The sequence below is a fragment of the Coptis chinensis genome, chromosome 2 (assembly GCF_015680905.1).
Source record: "Coptis chinensis isolate HL-2020 chromosome 2, ASM1568090v1, whole genome shotgun sequence".
Taxonomy (NCBI): Eukaryota; Viridiplantae; Streptophyta; class Magnoliopsida; order Ranunculales; family Ranunculaceae; genus Coptis; species Coptis chinensis.
In genome coordinates this window covers 51,292,371-51,316,014 of record NC_141457.1, presented here as the reverse complement: position 1 = coordinate 51,316,014, position 23,644 = coordinate 51,292,371, and the positions used below count along the sequence as shown (strand labels likewise).

The 23,644-nt window shown below is 37.4% G+C and overlaps 2 protein-coding genes across 7 annotated transcripts; one reads left to right on the top strand and one right to left on the bottom strand.

The window, feature by feature from the left end:
- The first annotated feature begins 907 nt into the window (after nucleotides 1-907).
- Nucleotides 908-6,213, top strand: SWEET17 (Nodulin MtN3 family protein). The gene is made up of 6 exons (XM_086589052.1): nucleotides 908-1,059; nucleotides 1,160-1,196; nucleotides 1,326-1,536; nucleotides 1,628-1,789; nucleotides 2,537-2,656; nucleotides 5,784-6,213. Exons 1-6 carry the CDS (start codon nucleotides 1,026-1,028, stop codon nucleotides 5,949-5,951), a joined length of 732 nt encoding a protein of 243 aa, XP_086445178.1. The 5' UTR covers nucleotides 908-1,025; the 3' UTR covers nucleotides 5,952-6,213.
- A 3,681-nt stretch (nucleotides 6,214-9,894) lies between these two features.
- LOC147516446 (uncharacterized) lies at nucleotides 9,895-22,741 on the bottom strand. 6 transcript variants are annotated; one of them, XM_086589045.1, is made up of 4 exons: nucleotides 21,707-22,741; nucleotides 16,376-16,440; nucleotides 11,533-11,642; nucleotides 9,895-10,311 (listed from the first exon to the last, which is right to left on the bottom strand). In XM_086589045.1, the coding sequence occupies exons 1-2, from the start codon at nucleotides 22,704-22,706 to the stop codon at nucleotides 16,433-16,435; spliced, it is 1,008 nt and encodes a 335-aa protein (XP_086445171.1). In that variant the 5' UTR covers nucleotides 22,707-22,741; the 3' UTR covers nucleotides 9,895-10,311; nucleotides 11,533-11,642; nucleotides 16,376-16,432. The 6 variants fall into 6 exon arrangements, with proteins under 6 accessions (XP_086445171.1, XP_086445177.1, XP_086445172.1 ...); XM_086589046.1 differs by lacking the exon at nucleotides 9,895-10,311 and adding an exon at nucleotides 11,228-11,404; XM_086589047.1 differs by lacking the exons at nucleotides 9,895-10,311; nucleotides 11,533-11,642 and adding exons at nucleotides 14,716-14,741; nucleotides 15,133-15,213.
- Between the last annotated feature and the right edge of the window lie 903 nt (nucleotides 22,742-23,644).

Genomic DNA, 23,644 nt, shown 5'->3' with positions numbered 1-23,644 from the left:
GGATCGGATCGGATTTTAGAATTATATCCAAATCCGATCCAATTTTTTTTTCGGAATTTTCGAAAATCGGAAAATCGAAAAATCGGCCCATGAAAACTATACCCAGAGCCAGACCAATTTCAGGTCGGATTTCGGAAAAATCGGAAATTCGGCAAAAAGAGACACCCCTAGTTATTAGGGATACAATTGTATTTTAAGTACAAAGTCAACGAATGTCATTTAGAGTGTTTTTTTAAATGTTGGTGGTTTTTTGGGTCTATTATTTCGGAATGAAATCCTCAACATGTGATCCATGTGACCATGTGGCCACTTTCTCCTTAGGTACGATCCTCGATTCGTGTGGCCTTTCAGTTTAATAGTCTTAATATTTCTAATAAAAAACCGCGGTCATTCGCAAGAACTTACTAATTCCTTAATTTACTCTAAAAAATAAATAAAATGTATTGACCATCGTTTGGCTCATATATGGTAAATTAAAATATGTTTGTGAATTGCAATGTTGATAACATGGAAAATAGACCCTTATTATTATTGTGGTATGTTTGTTGCGTCTGCACTTTACAGATTTAATATGGTTCATTTTGGTAAAGTGACCTTAAACGTGAATGATAATTTGCTTTGTTTTTCAGTCATGTTGAAATAAAGTAATAAACATGCTACCCAGAAAATAATAAAATTATTCAAATATTATCATTGTTCGCTCGGCGTTGCTTGTAATTCATTTTCATAGTAAAATAATGGGTAAATAATCATAGCTGACTTGACAACGTGGATATTACTAGATCTATTTCGAGTTTTGCTTTTTTAGTATGTACGTTTGAATAATTTTCATATACATTTGTCTACTCCAATTCTCCAATATAGTCCAATAAGATATTTTTTCCCCCAAAACGATGGGTCCTAAAATTATTGAATATAGGTTATATAGCAACCACCAAACTTAAGGCTAAAGCAACTTGCTCCCACTCATATTTTCTCTGTGGTCTAAGAAATTTCCACATTTTGCTGTCTCCATTTCTTGTTTTATGGAAGACATTAGCTTCATTGTTGGAGTCATAGGTGAGAACACACAATTTTTGCTATATTATGCACTTTTAGTCATTATTTAGCTTGTCATCAGCTAAGGAGGGAGTCTAATGATTTAAATTTCTTGATGCAGGCAATATAATATCAGTTCTGGTCTTTCTTTCTCCAGTGTAATCGCCTCTTTCTCTTCTTTTTTGGTTTCTTCTTGTTGGGGTTTTAAGTTTAAGCAATGATCTCCATATATATTATGCTGAATTAGTTGACTTGGATTAATGATCATATAAGTAATGTGATTGCAGAGATACATTCTGGCGAATCGTGAAGCACAGATCGACGGAAGACTTTGAATGCCTTCCGTACATATGCACATTTTTGAACTCATCATTATGGACTTACTACGGAACCATTAAACCCGGAGGCCTGCTTGTGGCAACTGTTAATGGTTTTGGCATGGTCGCCGAAGCAATTTACATCATTATTTTTCTCATATTTGCACCCAAGAAAATAAAGGTACAGTACTATTAGTACGGCCTACCGCCTACACCACCAAATCACCAATCTTTAAGTAATGTAATTCTAATATGCTTATCCTTTATTTTAGGCCAAGACTGCAATCCTTGCGGGAGTATTGGATGTGGGATTTCTGTTGGCCGCAGTACTGATCACTGGTTTCATGCTGGAAGGAGATCTACGTATCGATATAATAGGATTAGTTTCTGCAGGCCTAAATATTGTTATGTACGGGTCACCCCTAGCAGCCATGGTAAGGACTAGAGAACACTCAGCTGTCAGCTCCCTACCTTTTACAGTTCATGGCTTAAATCAAACTAGCAAACATGCACTCTCGATGAGCGTGGTATTCAGAGTAGAGATAAAAACAAAGACTAAAACCGGAAAATGGAGGCGAGAGGTGGTGTCCAAGAGACAGAGGAGAGGCCGGGTAGTAGACACGTCTGTAGAGATTATCTATGTCGGTGGTATGAGGTAACGAGGAGAGAGAAAAATGGAATACAGAACACTAGTCGATAATAGTTTGGGTCATTTCAGTTAATATGAAGGTTAGTAGGGGCAATACGGTACATTCAAGTAGGAGGCCGTCTGAATTTCTACTGCTAAACCGCCCTCGCTAATTAAAGTTGTTAGATCTAAAATAATTAACTTAACTTTTTTCATTTCGTCGAGTGACGTCATGTACTCATGTTATATATTTCTTGGATAGTTGGATCCATAAAGAAACTCCATTAGAGAGTAATGACTAATGAATGTCGAAAACCTCACTTAGCTAGAGAGAACTGAATTAGAAAATAGAAACTAGCTAGTGTATACGTTTGATTACTTCCTCTATTTTTCCTTGACCATTTGGCTTCGAACTGTATGCAAAGTCTAATGTGAAATCTTAAGAGTCACCTAATTAAACTGAAGCATGCAATATAACTTTAGTCGTGATGCAGTCATGTAGCATGTAATGAAGGAATCTAATTGGGTGTGTAATGTAACATGATGGTGACAGAAAACGGTGGTGGCGACAAAGAGCGTGGAGTACATGCCATTCTTTCTCTCATTTTTCCTTTTCTTGAATGGAGGCATCTGGACTTTCTATGCTGTTCTTGTAAGAGACCCATTCCTTGGAGTAAGTTCCTACTAACCTCGATCTTACTTTACATTTCTGTTGATATGTTTCTTCCAAAATAAAGCTATCAGTGGTCCTAAGCTAAATTGAAGGAAACTTGGGTGTTGGGTGTGCACAACCCGAGCTCAACGGATGTAGTAGGTCAAAACGTACATATCCAATTTGGGGTGGGATTGAGCTAAGATTTGTGAATTAAGGGATTAAAATTTGGGGTTTTTAGACCTGCACCCCAATTTGAAAAAAGAATTACACTTGCCCCCAGTAGAGCTAATGCTGTCAATGGGTTTTGATAACCCAATAATCAACCCGAACCAAAACGATAAAAAACGGTTTGGGTTTCAAAAATTTAGTTTGACCTCCACCGAACCAAATCGATAAAATTTTGGTTTGGTTTCAGGTTTGCCCTCTACCAAACCGATATGAATCCGAATCGATAAGATTATATTTTAGTAATATTTATGATTAATTTTGTATAGGTTTTATCAATTGTGTGTCTAAATTAATTGATTTGATTTAGGATTTAATTGATTTTATAATTTTCGGTTTGGGTCAGTTCGGTTTCGAGTATCCAATTATCTCATCGATTCGGTTTCAGATTTTCCAAAACCGACCCAAACCGATCCACTGACAGTCCTACCCCCAGTAATAAACGTGCATATAATGACTAAAACAAATGTGTACTACTGTTTCTTAAGCTTGGGAGACATTAATGGAAATTATTCAATTGTAATGGCGATTTGGGAGCATGTCTAATAACACATAAGAGAGAGAGAGAGAGAGAGAGAGAGAGGTAGGTTTCTAATTGTCTTTTCTTGCTACCAATACCCTTCTTGTCATCACATGTCTAATGTATTTAGGGCTGGTCATCGAGCTACTCAGGTCGAGTTTTGCTATACTCGAGCTCGACTTGAACTCGCCTTCAAGTTTAATATTGAAGCTCAAGAGAGTCTAGTTCTACTAATAGTTTGAGCTTGACTCGTTTTACACTTCGAGCTCGAGTTCAGTTATGCTCGATTGAACTCGAACTCGAGATCAAACTTGAAAAAAATGTATATAAAACATTAAAACTAATATAAATTGTAAATTATATTTGGGTATAAAGTATAAAATAGCGTATAAATTATAAATTATATACTATGTATGGGCTTATAAAACGAGTAGCTCGCGAGCTACTCGAACTGGAACTACTTGCTATCTAGAATGAGCTTTAAATTAAGCTCAAGCTCGACTCATACTTTTGTGCGGATGAGTTTGAGTCGAGCTTTCGACGAGCCGAGCTCGAGTTACTCACGAACAACTCGACTCGATGACCAGCCCTAAATGTATTAAGTGTTTGTGATCGTTAGATTAGATAAGACGAGATGTCGACACGTGTCTCTTTTTTTCTCAAACATGAAAATGAGTCTTGAATTGGGAAGTAAATGGTTATTTTGGTAATTTACAACGATAAGGGTATTCAAGATATTTCACTGAGATGCGTTGATTGAGACGAAGAGTTAGTCTGGGGGCAAGCCTAATTTCCTTGATTTTTTTTTTTCCGGGGGGTGCAACTCTAATTATTTTTTCAAATGGGGATGCAGATCTAAAAGACCCTTATCGTTTCTAATTGTCTTTTCTTGCTACCAATACCCTTCTTGTCATCACATGTCTAATGTATTTAGGGCTGGTCATCGAGCTACTCAGGTCGAGTTTTGCTATACTCGAGCTCGACTTGAACTCGCCTTCAAGTTTAATATTGAAGCTCAAGAGAGTCTAGTTCTACTAATAGTTTGAGCTCGACTCGTTTTACACTTCGAGCTCGAGTTCAGTTATGCTCGTTTGAACTCGAACTCGAGATCAAACTCGAAAAAAATGTATATAAAACATTAAAACTAATATAAATTGTAAATTATATTTGGGTATAAAGTATAAAATAGCGTATAAATTATAAATTATATACTATGTATGGGCTTATAAAACGAGTAGCTCGCGAGCTACTCGAACTGGAACTACTTGCTATCTAGAATGAGCTTTAAATTAAGCTCAAGCTCGACTCATACTTTTGTGCGGATGAGTTTGAGTCGAGCTTTCGACGAGCCGAGCTCGAGTTACTCACGAACAACTCGACTCGATGACCAGCCCTAAATGTATTAAGTGTTTGTGATCGTTAGATTAGATAAGACGAGATGTCGACATGTGTCTTTTTTTTTCTCAAACATGAAAATGAGTCTTGAATTGGGAAGTCAATGGTTATTTTGGTAATTTACAACGATAAGGGTATTCAAGATATTTCACTGAGATGCGTTGATTGAGACGAAGAGTTAGTCTGGGGGCAAGCCTAATTTCCTTGATTTTTTTTTCCGGGGGGTGCAACTCTAATTATTTTTTCAAATGGGGATGCAGATCTAAAAGACCCTTAAAATTTTGGCTGAGTTAGGTTAGGTTCAAATTTAGGAAAATGAATGACGAAGAATTAACCGTTGCTTGAAATCTATGGATCATGTCAATTAGCACGAATTGAGAGTTTTGAAATGACAATTCATAGTTGACTTGCAATCTGCAAACTAACCTAATTAGCTCGAGTTAAGTCGATTAATACAAGCGAGTATGGATTGAATTGCTTGAGTAGAAACATACCTGATGGCTGATGCCTAACACAGATTGAATATAGGAGTTAGGTCTTAGTTGAGTATGTTTTGCCTGCTAAAAACTCAGGTAAATCTCGACTTGGCGAAAAATCTCAATATCACGTTCAGTCATGCGTGAATTAGCCCAACAGATGGAATAGGATAATTGGCACATATCCAACTGGGTTGGGCTCAAGTGAGACTTCCCTTCTTCATAATTTTTGATAATTTGGCATGGTTACACACTTAAGACACCCATTCCCTACTGATTCATTTGTCGAGACTTCCCTTCTTCATAATTTTTGATAATTTGGCACGGTTACTGATTCATTTGTTATGTTAGTCTCTTTTTCCTTACAACTAGATTGAAATTTGTGACATTGCCCAAAAAGCAGGGAATGGTTGTCTTAAATTCATTTGAGTTGCCAATATGCATCTTTTAGAAACGAATATAAAGTTGTATGTTTGCAATATTATATCGAATTAGTTATAATAAAAGTTGGCATGATTTTGGTGTACAGATACCGAACGGGACTGGATTTATATTTGGAACTGCTCAGCTGGTGCTTTATGCGATTTACAGAAATCCAAAACCACATATAAGCGGATTAGAAGTGTTGGAGGAAGGGTGGCAACAGGAAAAACTCCTTCCACACCAACGAGTAGAACATCTCAGTAGCCATCAATGAAAGTGAAAGATATGTAACGGAGTTCTGTTGTATATATTCTTCGTGTAGGGAAATGGTGGGGATGCTATGGCATAACGGCAATTTTTCCATAAAGCTTTTCAGGAGTCAAGACAAATCTAGATACAAAAATTTGGAGACTCTTCGACCTGAATTTGAAAGAACAGCCGCCAAAAGGAAAAACTACTTGTTAGTGGGGATTATGGATTTTTTTTTTTTTTAAAGTGAAAATTTTATTAATAATGATAACGAGTTTTACAAATAATTAGGACAAACGTGCAACAAACTGCGCCGCAAGTCCTTTCTGAATGACAAATCCTATCCTCCTAAAAACAAACTCGTTAGAACCAACTGTCATTATGTTGCAGTCCATAACTTTCTGCAATCTCTTAAGGAGCTCAACAGACTGTTGTGTTAAGAAACCAAAAGTGTCAAAACTGAAAGGAATGAAACAATGCTGGTTAGCTCTACAAGCCTCCTCGTGTTTCTCAATTTTTTCTGCCACTGCTCTATTAGGCTTCTCCCACCTCAAAGACTCCATTCCCAAGCCCTACCAATGGAGAGGCTTCAGTTACATCGACACATGCATGCCTCCCCTCAGACCAATTATAGATCAATACATCTGCAGGTCGAAGTGTCGATCTCCCCTCATTCGGATCAGTGATAAAATTCACAGGAGCCTCCTTCTTCACTTGTACTCCAGCCCTCCAAAATGCATCACATAAACTATCTCTGACATGATCATGTCGGTATTTGAAACCTGGGAAATATCTACAATGTGCTGCATGATCCCCAAAAGCATCTAGTCTACTCTTTTTGCAAACAGAGCATAGACCACCATCAGAGTACAAATGAATCATGAGACGATACCGGAGAATAGAACGATACTCTACCGGTGACATACGCTGTCCAAGTCCCTCCATCGGAATAGCAAGTAGGAAATCCTTTGCATGTTCTCGACCGCAAGCATCCAACGATTTGCGCCGACGGCGGAGATAACACAAACTCCCTCTCAAGACCAAAGAACAATCTTACCATAGAATGCTCCGCCAAAACTTTTGTGGTTTTGAGGGGACGGTAGCATTCACGACCATAGAACCGAGGTCAAAATCGGGTGAAGAGAGACTCAATGCACTGCTAGCAATATCAAGAATCTCATCCAAAGGTACTGGGCCACAACTCCTAAGAATGTGGTTCTGAAGCTCAGAAGTCTGACAGCGGGAGGCCACAAAAGCAAAAGTAGAGACATCAGTGGCACAATAAACACCTAACCCACCAAGACGTAACGGGAGTGTCGATAAACGCCAACGCAAATCACCGAAGTCAGGACCATCGAAACCACTGATACCACCGGAGAACAACTGCGGAGATGTCGATCAAAAGTCTTAGCTGCCTCTTTAAACAGGGATGGTGGGCAAGTACGAATCGTAAAGACCAACTTAGAGAGCCCTGCAGAAGCACGTAAGAGCGCTAACTCACACTGTGGATCATCCAATGTAGCTAAATGGTCCATCAAAGTCATAACCTTTTCAACACGCTTGCGAGCAAGGCCCATGACAAAAGATGAATCAGTGCTGACCGCACCTCCAAGCAACCCGACCCCCTGCTGAGGATGTGACAAAGCTGAAGGAAAGAGACCGGGAGTGGAACGACGTGGATCTAGTGATGGCCAAAATATCTCAGTTTTAGCCACATTAAGAACCAGCCCGTAAGAAGGTCCTTCTTCTTGAATCATACCCAAAACTTTCGCCACCTGTTCTATATCTTCGATCAGAGTCCCATCATCTAGGTACCAAGCCTGTAGCAATAACTGACAACTGAATTGGATCTGTAGAATCAGGGGATGCAACACCAGTGCAAAGAGAAGGGGACCCAAGGGGTTCGCCTTACCCTAAAGATGTGAGACCATATGTAGCCATCACCCAAATATAACCTCGCAGGTTGACAATACAAGTACTCGACCCAAGGGGCAATAGCTGGGCAACGGATATGAACCTCTCTCAACATGGTAGTCCGATCAACCATGTTAAAAGCATTCTGAAAATCTACAAGCAGCATCGAAAGAGAGGTAATGTCCCTATTAGCATATACTATACGATTCACAGTATGCAGAATCGCTTCTGCTCCACCAGAAACACCAACCCCATACTGAAAATCTTGTAAGTACCCTACCACATCTTTGGAAACTCCTTTCATTGCAATCTTGGAGACCAGACGACGCCAAACCATACCCACAGCTATAGGACGAATACTATTATCCGGCTTAAGAAGTGGAGTAAGCGGAGCACTCGCTATGAATTCTGCTAATGACTGTGGACATCGTCCTTGTAACCAAAGATTCACCACAGGGGTCAATGCATCAAGCAAATCAGACGATATAGCTGCTGCAGCACCACTCATGGAATCCAACAAGTGCTAAGCTCGGAGACCATCACGACCACAAGAAGTACCTTTCGGAAACGACTTAATGCATGACAATAGGGTGTCTCGCTCTACCAATAAAAGGGGCTCAGCAAAAGGAATAGTTGGTCTCATAGGTGGTTGTCGCATTGGGTGTTTTTCCTCTAATGCTTGAATATTCTCCGCCGAGTTAGAGGCAACCCCTGATGATGACAACACTTTTACCACTATAGTAAAATGTCCATCGACAACTTTCTGTAAGCATCGACGCACATTCTGAGTGGAAACAGATCTCTGGGGTGGCTGGATTGAAGGAGGCTCTACTACAAACTCTAAGAGGCGAAACAATCCACCAGGCTCGTTCCATATCGACAAAGCATGGAGAATCTGTTTCTACCGAAGGTTTTTCCTATTACCGGACCGGCGTTCACGCGATTACGTGGCTGAAAACCCGTAGAGTGCAAAGACGGAAGAAGGAGAAGACGAACCCATGATATGACTGAACTAGAATCAGCCGTAATATCCCAGAGAGCAGACTTCAATGCACCAACAAAGGCCAAACGACAAGCACGTGGTATACTTTTCACAATGCAAAAGGGTATACAGAATGCACTATCAAGTAACGTCTCATCAAGAGAGGGAACAACACCCAGAGGTCTCAGGATAACACTAGCGTCTCCTTGTGATGAGAGTGCAGGTTGCATAGTCATAGGGATGGGCGGTGGTTCTGGTATACCGATAATAAGACATCCCAACTCCCCATTATCAGTCATTTCTGGTGGTTTTATGATGCCTTCTGAATGACGACATGGTATGGTTAAGGCATGCATGCTGAGACAGTGGCCACATATCCATTTGTTCACCGTTTTCAAAAAGTTAAGAAGGGATAAATATAAACTTATGTCCTCCTTAATTTTATCCCGCAGTCTATCTGTATCTCCCTGGGCACTCAAGTGTTGCTTCCTAATGTGAGTCTCGATATACAAAACTGCAAACCCGCCACCACCACCACCACTGGCCCCGTCTTTGCACTTGTCAAACTCACGAAAAGGGCAATGCACATGCTTTTTCTGAGAGAGCATGATGACGACACCCTATGTTCTAATAAACCCAAAAACAGACGAAACCAAAACTAACCCACAACAAACAGGAGCACTGCCATAAAACGAACCCAAACAACAAACCAAGCATCGAAACAAACCCAACTCTATCAAAACCAACAAACGACAAACCTAGCCTCGAAGCAAACCTAACTCCATCAAAACCAACAAACAACCATACCTAGCTAATCAATTAACCAAACAAAGGCTACAAAAACAGCAAGGAAATAAAAACAAACCATCCTGACTATTTTTTATTTATTTATTTATTTTTTTTATGAGAAATTAATCATGTCGATGACTTGCAAACATGGTTTGCATATGCTATGTGGAATCAAACAAACAACTTATGAACACAATCATGAGCAAACCATTTGAGGCCAACTTTAGAAAATCGATAAAGAGCAAATCACATTTAAACAATGAAACTAAATTGGCAAAGTATATAAATAAAAGAGATTCAACACATTACATTGGCAAAACCTTGTAGGTAGTCAAGCTAGATCAATTTGTTACAACAAAACTCAAGAACTTTTCATTTGCTTATAAAATGAAGTGTATGTACGAAAGTTTCCTTTTCATATCCAGAGTAACTCTCTTCCAGCTTGAGCAAGCTGATAACTATTCTCCGAAAGCCATAACAACCGTTCTTCAATCAGATTCCGACCATAATTCAAAGAGTCATTCTTAATTGCATATTTAACACCATCCAATACAAGTGAGCACTCTGCCCATATAATTAGTAGAGCCTTGCAGCTCTAGGTGTATGTATTGTTCCCTTATATACCTGCTCCAACTAACCTTGCATTGGCCATTGTAGAGGAAACGAAGAACACTACATATGTTAAAAAGTGCAATACAACCTGCAGAGATATGATAACCATGTATTTATAAAATTAGATTAAATATTGTTTTGAAAGTTTTTGTTTAGATCTATTCGTAATTTGTGTAGTAAAAGTTGAAATCTAATGCTCTTCAAATCAAGATGCAAACAGAGAATAATGGCATACACCTATACTAATTGAGAGCGAATTTGTGGACATATTTGTCCACAAACAACAGCTTCTCATTAGTCCAAACACTTTGTAGGCCAGATAAACAGTTTTTTCGGGTAGGTAAATAGTTTTTCTGGGTAGCCTCTCCACCAATCAGCACATGAGGTCTTGTGGACAACAAATACTTGTATGTCCACAAAATTATTCTCATACTAATTTGTTTTCCAAAACGGCTCCAATAATTCATATAGAAAAACTCTCATTGTTACCATTTGCATCCAACTTTAAAGATGTCCCTACTTTTTTCTATCTCTATTGTCCAGTCCCACATGTTACCATGAAATATATTTTAAATGACATCACGTACTTTCAGTATTATACAACGGAAACATCAATCTATCACCTTCTCAGAGATCATTGCCAAACACATCAGGTATTTAGAATGAAAAAGGGGAAAGAGTATGTAATTGAAATTCTTGAATTGTGATTGATCTCAATTTCGCTGCAAAAGAAAACTTTTAAACTCAATAGATAATGTAAGACAAAGATGGAAAGGGGATTAAAGAAAGAGATTAAGAAACTTAAAAGATACATATCTTACATTAGTAAAAAGTGAATGTAGCTGAAGGGAAACACGGTTAAAAATGATAGGTCATGAAACTCAAACTTAAATTTCATTAGTACAATTTATGAGGTGCTTTTTCCTATGAACCTCCAACATATTAGAGGGAACAGGGTATCCAATTTCAATAGTAGAACTTGGGAAATAGTTAGAAATTAAAAAAAAAATCAAAGAAACTCTTTTATAACGCAGGGTGTACAAGACTCACTTGCCTTGGTATATATACTGGTTTGTGATGCATTGACTTGTTTCAAACAACACTCTATAACTTATCGTGAGGCCCTACTTGTGTGATAAGTTGCGCTTCAAGGATCTTGTCTACGTTGAACATTGCGTGAACTGAAGATTGAATGCATATAATTTCTAATTAAGGACAATCTTCGAGAAGTATTAATTCTACAAAATGAAACAGAGGAAAACTAACTCCAACAACAACGAAAAATTCAAGAAAATTGATAGGAAAAAACCTTGTAATAACGATAACAACTTGATCCGGAGATTTTGCAAGGTACTGTATGTTTCACTTCATATATTCCCATCTCCATTAATCAAACCTTCTTTAATTTAATTTCACAACCTACAAATGAAAAAAATGAAGGCAATGAGGATATGTACCAAGTCTTTGCTTCCAATTGTTTTATTTATTATCAACAACTTGGTCAAGCATACTAAATCTCCAATAAGGCTCTCAAAAAATTGTTATATAATCATTGTTTTGATTTTTCCTTCCATATTATCCCCAATGATTTGCAAAAAAATTGATCCAACAGTTAGAGTTGGCTTGGGAACACAATCATATTTTTTGAACCTGGATTCCGATTTCGGCAAGTGAACTATCAAAACGATCAGTGCGACGAGCTCTAAACAAAGACGGAACTTTGTAAAAAGTCTACATTCAGATCCACCACTGGTCAAAGCACATGAAGCCAACCACGTGGGCCCACACAAATTAGTTTCTCCATTATTGTGCAAGTAAAGAAAGTCAAAGAAATAATTGGCACATGACACTATGCCACAAAACAAGGACCTAACATGAGTAAATGGTGAAAATAATGGAGGCAAGAATCTTCATTAGAATAAATAATATAATGGAGACTTTTGTGCACATACAAGTGTCATTTTCTTTGGTTGGAAAATATATAGGAATTCTTGAATCATTCATGTAGTTAGCATTCCATTCCTAGTTTATATTAGTTTTAGTTTAGAGAAAAGTTTGTAGTCTTTAATGGAGTACGTCCTTTCCATAATTTTAATAAACTCTTCATCTGCTTCTTTCAATTCAATTAGTTGTCTTCTTTTAATCTCTCTTCTTCTTTAATTCATCAATCATAGGATCATGAGCTAAAGTTAATGAAGCTGATGTGAGGAACAAATTATATTAATTGTGTTTTAGTCATTTGTTTAGGACAAATAGGCTAGAGTTTATATCCTACCACAAAATGGCAGTTGGTGTAGATTCTAGTCAGGAGTTGAAACAATTTCTCATAGATGAGTTATCACTTAAACTTCTCATGCTAGTAGTATGATCTTAGAGATGAGATTATACTGTTAAGGATCGAAACTCAATTCTTTATCAGGGTTTGTCTATGAATCCTAAGAAAGATTACAGATACAATGAACTGGATTTTATCAGTGGAGGTTTTCCTTTCTATGAGTGGATTTAGCTCTCCACAAATCTCCCTCATTTTCTTGTTTAGTTTTTATTAAATCAATCTTTGTACGTAATTAAAGAAATTAGTGTAACGTAGTTTAAAAACAATCAAACCAATAAAAAAAATCCTTCTCTCTTTCACTAAGTGTCACGCCCCGAGACCCAACACACATCCCGAGGACGTGGAATGAATCTCGAGGCCGACACCATCCCGATTCTACCAAAATTTCGGCAGAGTTTCCTTTGTTTAATCAACATTCGTAAACCCTAAAACCTGTCATAGCCTGGAAATCCTAAACTACAACCTTCCAACAACCATATATATACAAACCAACCTTCTAAACAACATTACATCCATCCACCAACTGTGTAAGTGTAACTGCTACTTAAATACATCAAATATTACATCAAAATGAGTGAAGCTCTCTCTATATATACAACCAAAATGACTAGACTATCTCTATACAACCCAAAATATGAACTTGACTCTGTCCTTGTCAAGCATAAAGGAATCCTCCCAAATCACCATAACCGTCATCACTAGGGTTAGGGAAAACCTCCTCCGCAACTGGCTCGTTTGAAATGTTAAGTAGGATGAGCAAACAACTATGCCCAGTAGAAACGCACATAGCCAATAAATAGTTACTTATAGAAAACATTTAAAACATGCAGGGTTTCCATAAAAGTATTCAAATATCGTGACTATATATATATACATCACTAACTAGCAGAAATCATCTCGACATGCTTCATTGATATACAAAATATAGTTTTTCACAATCATCATACAACTATTGTGGCCGCTGCATCCTATTAGAATGGTGAGGGTACGACTGGTACTCAGCCCAAGTCACATGCAAATCTCGGTTCAGTACTTTCCAGTGTGAACCATGCACCGTTGTTTTCCTGATTTTACCGGTAGGGAGCTGAAATGTCGTTGTTGTGTTCGTATTACACACAAAATCCCCAAAGCTTTTAGGGCTCGGGTGGGCCTCGCGTGACCACGACCCCATGCGGCCGTCACCTAACTTACGGTGGTCAACCGTTCGACGACCGCAGACCGCGGGATCGACACACATCCAGAAGTGGACTAAACTCTCACTCCTCGCGTCTAAACCTCATCGAGGTAACGTGTAACCCCACACAAGCTAATCACCATACAGTGTGACATGTACAAGCATGGTTATCTAGAAAAGTAGAAAAGGAATTCCCGGACTACATCCAGTGATGCATCCCTTTAAAGGTGGCCCACCACCTCGAAAAGGTGTACACCACAGTTTGAATCCTAGAGTTTAATTGTCGTCTCCGAATTGCGACAACAGGTTCCTTCTTTATAGGAATTCACAATTCCTTTTCTAAATCCCTCGTGATAAGCATAGTAATATCTATATATATATACTGTGATTATTACGATTGTTTTCAAATACTCTAGTTACATATTTAGTTTTTTTTTTTTCTTTTAAAACTGTTGATTACGTAGGTGTGAGTTCTGGATTTCCCACCATCGAGTAAAACAACCTATGACTCCCCAAACGGGCGGTCATAGTAAATAACAACCGATGATTCCCAAACGGCGAATCATCGTAAATAACCCAACCATCCCGAACAATCCGTAACCTCCCACCTAGTTACAAACAGGGTAATCCTCACCAAGATACAAAATCCATCTCTCGTCTCCTTATCGAGACAAGAGACGAAACCCTTCCCAAAACTAGTTTTTCTCTTTTAACAAAGAAAACAAATCTCCGCTACCCGATTTTACCAAAAACCATTTCACACCTAAAGTTATCTATATATACGCTTTTATATCGAGGAAATCTGATTGCAAAACATAAATATCATATATACATGCATGATTGATAATGCTAACTATCTATTTCCTATTTAAACAATTCAAATCATGCATGAAAATAAGGCGGACCATATATTGGTATGTAGGTTCCTACCTTAGCAAGCTCCGTTCTCTCCTCAAGCCCACTTAATCGAATCAATCCCGCTTTTAACCAAATCCACTCGAATTCACTCCTATAAAAGATATATATATATCGTCGATTATTAGAATTGATCGAACAACGAGGAATTCTTATCTAGTGTAAGCCGAGAAGAAATCTCGGACGTTAAGAATTGGGTTTAGGATAAATTTTCATCTAACTACACGCATCAGAGCTACAGGCCATTTCGCTTTGTTACTCGACAGGGGCTCTCAGTAGTCATTTACAGCCACTGTAGGACCGCACGTCAATGCCAATCATATCTATCAATCCCCCTAACTATTATGATTTTTCCCAACTCTAACTACAACAAATTCCACTCTTCAATTCACATTTAATCCAATACTACTAAGTGTGTGTTCTTTCTTACTCATTCGATACTCAACGTGATCTTAAAAAATAGATTGAATATTTAAAATTCTTACCGAGTCAGCCGATCCCTCCTTAGTTTTCGGCTCCACCACTATTTCACTCCACTCTAGCTCCTCCAAACTGCCACTGCCGACCTTCAACACCCCCAATACAATCAATTTCAGCAATACACCCTCAAGCTATCAAAATTGAAGCTAACTATTTATTTGAAACGAATTTAAACTCACCTTTCGCGAAAATACGAAGCCAATTCCAAATTTTTTTGAATCCCCACACTTGATTTGAGTGTTGTTAGGGATTGGGTGTTCGAATTCTTGGGTTGAATCAGTTGAATTTGGGATAAGGGAGTTTTCTCTCTCCTAGGTTTTCAGTATTGGCGAATTGGGGAAGAAGGAGAAGTTAGGTGCGATTTTTGGTTTCGCGATTTTTGGTTTTCCTGTTTCGCGATTTCGTTTGTTCTATTTGGGCCGATATATTTAGGCCCAAGCCCAATATATTCTAATTAGGCTTAAGGTCCTAATACTCCTAACCACCAACTCGTTTGACGTCGCGTCGTAATTATTTCTCCGGCCCATCCCGCTAAATTTAATCTTCTATATTCTATCTCACCGCATGCTATAACGATGACCCAATCATGCGTGTAAGCTGTTAACTCGTGCCAGCTTCGAACGCAGAAAACCGCTAACCGACATTTTTGGTCAAATTTTCGTATAAGATTTGCTTATCTAACGGGGCTTAGGAGTCGGAGTTAAGTTTCATTAAGTTACGTACGTTTGAAATATAAACCCGACGACCAATTTACATAAATGACCCTAGATTTAATATGAAATTTACAAAAATACCCTTAACGAGAATTTGAGTATTTACACTAAGATTCTCTAATTACTAGCCCTGTAATTTGATTAATATGCCCAAGGTCTATGTATAGGAATGAACCCTTACTAGAATTTTAACTCCAACATGTAACGTAAGTGTATGTTAGTGTCTGTTTTGAGTCACATCATACATACTCAAATTTGCACTTATCAAAGGACATTTACTATGAGGACTTCTAAGGCCTAAGCAACCAAATAAGCTTCTTAATGCTCATTTCAGCACCAATCCCTTTCGTAGTGCTTGAATACCAATCCTCTTTCTTAACGATTGCTTTACCAATCCTTATATACAAAGAAATACATTCATGGAAACATAACCGAAAATTTGATTCCCAAAGAAGCTTAAAGCGGGTGAAAGGAATTGAAAATGCATAAGAGAGCAAACAAAATACACCATGAAATCCATTTCGAGTGAACTAACCTATGAATTGTGACAATTCCACCGAAGTTCAATCGATTAGTAGCAACACGGCGTGCGCTAATCATCTGTGGGAATACAAAACGTAGGATTTAGTTTAGATGATGCAAAATAAATAGGAGAGAAATGAGAGAAAAAAGAAAAAAACTAACGACAATGATTCTTACTAATTCACAAGTATATAATGAAAACGTACAATAACTACCATTTTCGACGCAAGAGTGTGTCTCAAGAATACCAATTGCTGCAACAATTCCTATCAAATTTTTCGAAAGATATTTGTTTTTACTGAGTCGTTGCACGCTCTTAGTTGCTTAGCAAGAACTATATGTTTTGAGACTGAAGAGTCAAAGAGAAAACTGGAGAATCATTTTGCTCGAAAAAGGTCTTTAACGAAGAGAGAGAAGGAGAACGTCTTATTTCTTGTTTCTTCAGTTGAAGAATCCCATGTTCTTGAATGGAATTTAATGGAGGAGTAATTGATAAATTGAACTATGCAGCTAAAAAGGGAGATAAGAATGTAAAACTAATGCGAGTCTTGGGAGTGGGGGCTTAATGATTGAATTTTCATTTATTCATAAAACTAACAAAGCCATTCGGTTATGCACTACTTTCAAATAACGCATTCATAACCGTAGAGTATCATTATTTGCCCAACAACCTTAATAAAAGTACAAAATAGCCAAATAGATAGGAAATACATTAATTGAAATTAGGCATCCTATGTGCATAATAAAAACCCTCATTAAAAAGGTCTATGCAAATCCCCACCACCCTTTGTCTTTCTCAGAAATTGCCCGTGACTTCATCATGTTTAATTTCGTAATCTAATTTAGTACCTCATTTTAAATGTTAACCTCCACATACATAAAAATTTTAATTTGATGTATGCTTCCTATTTAAATTGTTTTGGCTTCTTTCCGTTGCTTTGTTCAAATCCCATTTAAATTGCTTTGTTCAAATGATCGTGTACAATTTGAACAAAATAGTGTAGTATGCTTGCTTTAATTTGGAAACATGATGTATAAACTATGTTCTTAAAGCTACACAAACATAAAAATGAAATCATAAGTGAATAGTTAGAAAACATAAACACATGTAATATTAGTCAATGTTATATCAATTAAACGCCGCCCAGGCCACCTCCACGAGTGAACCATGTAATATATAAACAAAAAGATAAACAAAATAGTAGTGTATGCATGTTTCAACTATCGATCTATGTATTCTCTAATGAAATTTATGTTATTTGTACCAACTTTAACATAAAATCTACAGTAATCACAAAGAGCGCGATTCTATTCAGACTTCTTAAATAACGCCATAGGGATTCGGTTCAGCTTATCTACTAAAAGTCATTTGAGATTTCTTGGGTGAACATGAATTAACACATTTAATATGAATTTCATAAACGAAAGAAAACAAAAAAAGCGAAAATAGTAGGAAAAGTAAGAGAGGGAATACGAATGAAGATTCTTTCCAAAACCCAATCTTACATGTTCCATTCTCTATATTTGGGTTATGCCTAAACCATTACCAGTTTACCACCAACACCAAACCATCACCGCCACAACCTTGTTCTTTCTTATTCTTCTTAAAAACTAATAAAATTCGGTAGTGTAATTTTTTTTCCAATATATTGTTTACAACGTATATGGTTGAGTCATATTATTTGGACAATGTTCCTAGACTTCTTGAGCTTAACCCATTTGTGAAATTTGCCATTTTCTTCCTTTAAAACCTAACCGTTTTGACATTGAATATGAAAAGTGCAACTTAAGTTATCCTTGGCTCTAAATCTACCAATTGTTTTTCTTAGATTTTCAAGAATACTTTCATGATTATTAATTAATCCATCAGAAAAAACTCAAGTGTGCGGCTTTTGTAGACATAAATGATGTTTTTGATCTCTATTTGGTTACTCATACTTTTTTTCCTATTTTTTTGGCTATTTATTTGGTTAGTCCAATTCTGTCCATATTTTTTCGTTTTAAGTTATATATCTATTTTTGGTTAGTAACGTGAGGGAGTCCCTAGGGAGCCAATCAGCCAACTATGGAGTACGAATAGATTTTTCTATTCACAAAAGGTGCCCACATTAAACTCAATTATTTCCTAACCTAAATCAATTTAATTACTACCCGTATAAAGGAAAGGACTCCCGTAAGTCTTAAATTCAGGGAGGATAGAATGATAGATTTTATTTCATTAATAGTTGGAACTTAGGACAATTATTGGGTCATTAATTACGAATTTGTTTCCTATTTAAACTCTTATTGTTTTCTTTCATTTGGAATCCCACGATTTTATCAGATTTTGGAGTCCCAATTTATTTGTATACATATCTCGAGGCATTAAATTATGAGGCCATATCTTCTCCGCGCCGGGTGAAAAAGTCAAAGTTATACACCTTACAAAAATATATACACCTGTCCAACTATTTCACACCCAAAACGAAGGGTGGTAATGGAGTTAGGAAAAAAAAAAAAAAAACCCCACTAAAATGGAAAGATTATGTGCATTGGAAAATATATTATGGAGATTGGTTCTGAGCGCCAGACCACCCGTGCTAAAAATGAATCTCAAAGTATCGGTAAATTGCATGACTCAAGTTACTTACTTAATCTTTCCTCCACTCCATCCATTGAGCACTGTGAAACACTGGAACTCCCAATATATTCATTATCACTTCTGTTCATTTGAGTTTTTTCAGGAATGCCCAACCACCAAAGTCAATAAAGAGTTGCATCAGTGCATCCTCCCATATACCTTCACAACATTTCTTCAAGCATTTCAGCAAACCAGATTACCTTCACAGATCACAACATCTCTTTAATGGCGAGTCACTGGTCACAAATTCCAGACCACCTTCTAAAATTAATCACTAAACTCTTAAACTTGGATGATCTGGTTCGGTTCATCAGCTGCGTTTGTAAACCATGGAGGTCACATGTAACACCTTTACTTTTTCCAAAGCTTTACTTCTACCACCATTTGGGACAAGACCCTTAGTTTTTTCAATATTCAAGATGGAAAAACTTACAAAATTCTTGGGTTGTTCGTCGAATTTGTGGGTCTTGTCATGGCGGTCGGCTTATTACAGTTGGTATATCATTCCTTTACCAAAAAAGTAATTGAAAGTGAACCATTACTTTTCTCTGCACAGAATCTTTCCTTATTTTTAGTGATTTGTACTTTTGTGGTGATTTATTTTTATTTTTTTTGTTAGCTTTATAACACCGTTGGTACCCTTCGCGTTGGGTGTGAAATAATTGGACACGTGTCGATATATTTTTGACACGTGTAAAACCTTGACTTTTCCACCCGGGAGGAGAAGATCTGGTCTCTTAAATTATATCTAAACCATAAATTAACTTTGGGAGTTTCAAATAGGACCACTACTTAACTCTTAAATTCCTCGAGATCAGTCTTACCTATTATGTTAGATTGATATATATTTATTGGTTTATATATGAGTTATTTTTCTATATTCGTTTCTTTTGGAAAAGTAAAAATGGACCTATGTTGTGTTGTTTGCTTAATATGTTGCTACCCAAAAAGAATCGAACAACTTTGAAACTTAGAGCATTGGGTAATAAACATTCTTCAAAAAAATTCATCTCTAAATGAAATCTGAAAATGGTAGCCAAATAAGAGACTTGCAAATCCACAAAATATAATAAAAATTATTATAGTCATGGTTTATGATTCCGGACAGAATCTTAGAATTTTGCCAGATATCCTGAACAATACACTACCAGAATTTTCCTGAATTTAAATATAGACATGACCACGTGAGAGATGTTTTGTATGACGTGGTTTGGTGGGCTAGTATACAGGTGAAGAAGGATGCCTCATTGATTCCTTACAGGCCCTGTACATCAACGCTCTGCTAACCAGCAGATGTGTTGATTTATAACTGGTTTGAGGGTAAGCATGCATGCGTTGACGTTATTGAAGTGTCTCCATTGGTGGGGTTTAAGAATGGAGATTTATGTGTAGGAAAAACAGCTAATTAATAGCGTGCAGCTGTAGTGCAGGTGGAGAAACATGATGGAGCATGTGTTACTAACCAACACGGATAGTTTCGCCCCATTTGCCTTTGATACATACATTTGGTTTTTTAGCATCAGAAGTAGTTGAGATGCTTAGAAGGGTACATAAAGTAATGGCCGGACAATAATGTGATGACAGTAGGTTCCAATGAATATGTGTTTAAAAAGATTGGGTTTGCTATTCAGAAAGGTCTTGCAGCTCAATTTGTTGCACGGTTGACCTCCAAATCCTTTGTATAATTTATTTCAGAAATTTAATAAAATATATTCTTCTAAAAAATTAAAAAATAAAATAAAATGATTAAAAAGTGAATTAATAATTAAACATGGTTTATTAACCAATTTTAAAAAAATAACTAACCCTAGATATGAGGATTTAACACACTAAAATATTAATCAAAATTAAAAGTTTTTAAGTGAAAAAAACGGAAAAAAACAGTTTTGACCCTTCAACTTGGACATGATTATTAGCGGAGACCCTGAAGTTCCATTTAGGCAATTTAAACCCTGAACTTGAAGAACGTAAGCACGTCCGTTTGGGACACAAAATTCCGGTATCTGAATTTTCATGTGTGGAATTTAATTTTAATGAAGTGTAATCCAATCAAATTGAAGCAGGTGATTGGGCAAGTGCTGAGGTGTCCACATACTCCTCACGTGACACCCACAATCCCACAACATTACTCATCTCCAACGGATATCTGCAATTAACCCATCTCCCATTTCTCTCCAACGGTCATCTTCTATAAAAAACGAAATTTTCCAAGTTTATTTCAATTGAATAGATTTTCTCTAACATTAAAAGTGTGTTTGTTATATTGTGTCTTTAATTGAAAGTGTGGGTTTATGTAATTGTCTAATTCAAAATTGTTATATTCTAGGTTTCTAACAGATATACAGTGGGGAAATCTAAAAGAATTGTTGAGAACCACTTGCTCTAAAAGCTCGAACTTATAGAAGGAGGCTTCGACATTGTATATACAAAGGGTCCAACAGATGGTAAGGTACATATGGTTAATACTCCACAATGGGATCGGGGGTCACAAACATACGACAACAAGAATTAATCTTGTGGAACGGTTTAGTAGTTAACCTATATAAATGATACTCTTAACAGATATATAATAGGGAAATCTAAATGAATTAATTTTGTAAGAGAACGAATAAACGATTCAATAGTTGAGCTATAATGGTTGTGTCAGGTTAATCATAACTCATAGCGAATTTTCTGTACATGCTAGATAGGTTGATATTGATGGGTGGGAGATTCTAAACTCACCGTAGAGATATTGATCGAGTGTTCCTTTATCGGCGATTGCATAGACTAAAGCCGTTACATTTGCACTGTCATGATAAGCTGATAGCTCCATGATATTTCGGTGAAACAACGAACATGTTACTCGCTTCTCAGCTTCAATAACGCCAGTTGGATCACCATTCATTTTAACCATAGCATGGAAAGAAGGGTCCCTGAGAAATTCGTCATACAGCTTAAATTGTTCATGTTTACTAATGCAACAGTCTGGATGGAAGCCACCTGTTAATTCTACAATCTCTTCCAACCTTAGTTCCAAAGGTTGCCTGAGAACAAGCATGGCCTCAGAGAATCTGTCAAATGAGATATTATTATATAAGGAAGTTCTGGCTCCTGAAGGTTTGAGCCTTTTGGAGCCACTAGTCCCTTTTCCTCCTTTGAGGATCTCCTTTCGACCACTTTGTTCAGGGTAGTAACTAGGACCATTTCTAGGGGACTCTACCTTTGCTAAATTTAAAGATTCCTCTACTATTGGCTCGATTGTCGATGGGGTTTCACTTTCCTCTGCAGACAACTCGAATGATACAGCATCTTCAGTTTCTTCTTTAACTTGATTGATTTTTAATGGATATCCATTTTCATTAGCATATCGCTTGACGGTTACCTCATTTTCAACTTCAGCACTAGTGTTCCCTGGAAAAGATGGATGGAAAAACCGGTTTTTAACTCTGGTAGTCGGCAAAGAATCACGAATATGTGGTTCCTCTTGTGATACTGTCTCCTTCAGAAGCTTAAGAGGTCTTGGATTGGAAACATGAGGCTCCCCTTCTGGCTGTACTGGCTGCCTCAACTGGTCAGATATTATCCCCTTACCCCTAAAATTTCCTGAAACAGCACTTGGAGTACAGGACAACCTATGTTCCTCGGCTTCCTCATTGTCATTAACTACCGCTGTGTTGAAATCGCCTCCAAGACGATTCTTATCACCACTAAAACACCTGCAAAGGTCCAGAATTTTTTGCATTTGATATCAGTTTAATCTTAGTAACTATTATCCTTTTTATAAAATTGACTTAGTCACTATCCATACTTAATATACGGACACTTCTTGATTTTTGAATTCTTATGTCTTGTGTTTTCGACCGCTATTGCATTGAATTTCTCGTTCTTATTTCGTATTCTATAATAACAAGTGGTAATTTTAAATTATATCTCTGTTTTTTTTTGCTTTAGAGAGAGAGGGAGCTGTCCATGATTATCCAGGTGGCCTTGAAACTATTTGCCTCCTCGATCATGATTGCCATCGGCCGGATTCCAACTGCAACCTTTACCTGAAATATCACCTGCATAAAACACATTGTCTTAGATGGAAGCTATTCATACTTGTCTTAAAGGCACGGTAAGGGAGTGATATCCTCCTTCAAGAATATCAGGCGCGTACTCAGCATAATGGAAATACCACACTGACCTGTAGAATCAGATCGCATCCCCAAACTAAGAGAACGTTTCAGAACAGTTCGCGCCAGCACGCGAACCAGGCTATAACGTGACTCAGCTTATCTTCTAGAAGCAATCATGAACAGAGATGCACATGTACAAATCACTCCCACCCGCCATCGACCAGCTGCGCCGCCAAGCTACTTGCCCAGACTAATAATCCACATCATCACAGCAAACCTATAAAGACAGTACTTGCACGCCTCCTTAATCGAGACCCCTCATTTGTGATACACTTTACACGTGGTGGGCGAAGATTCACTCTCAACATCTATAAATACCCCTCCTATGAACTACGCCAGACCTGATTCTTCTCTCCCTTCTGAATCGAGAGCAAGATACGTAGGCAATTCACTCCTAAGCCGAACTCGGTCCCAATAATAGCCCTTTCCAGTTCCCATCCAACCGTATTTGTAAAAGAAAGCTGAATCACGCCTTTACATTGGCGTCGTCTGTGGTCTCGAT

Coding starts and splice junctions, on each gene's coding strand:
- SWEET17 (XM_086589052.1), top strand. CDS start 1,026: ATGGAAGACATTAGCTTCATTGTTGGAGTCATAG. Junction 1,060..1,159: donor CTTCATTGTTGGAGTCATAG/GTGAGAACACAC, acceptor TTCTTGATGCAG/GCAATATAATATCAGTTCTG. Junction 1,790..2,536: donor GGTCACCCCTAGCAGCCATG/GTAAGGACTAGA, acceptor TGATGGTGACAG/AAAACGGTGGTGGCGACAAA.
- LOC147516446 (XM_086589045.1), bottom strand. CDS start 22,706: ATGCAAAAAATTCTGGACCTTTGCAGGTGTTTTAGTGGTGATAAGAAT.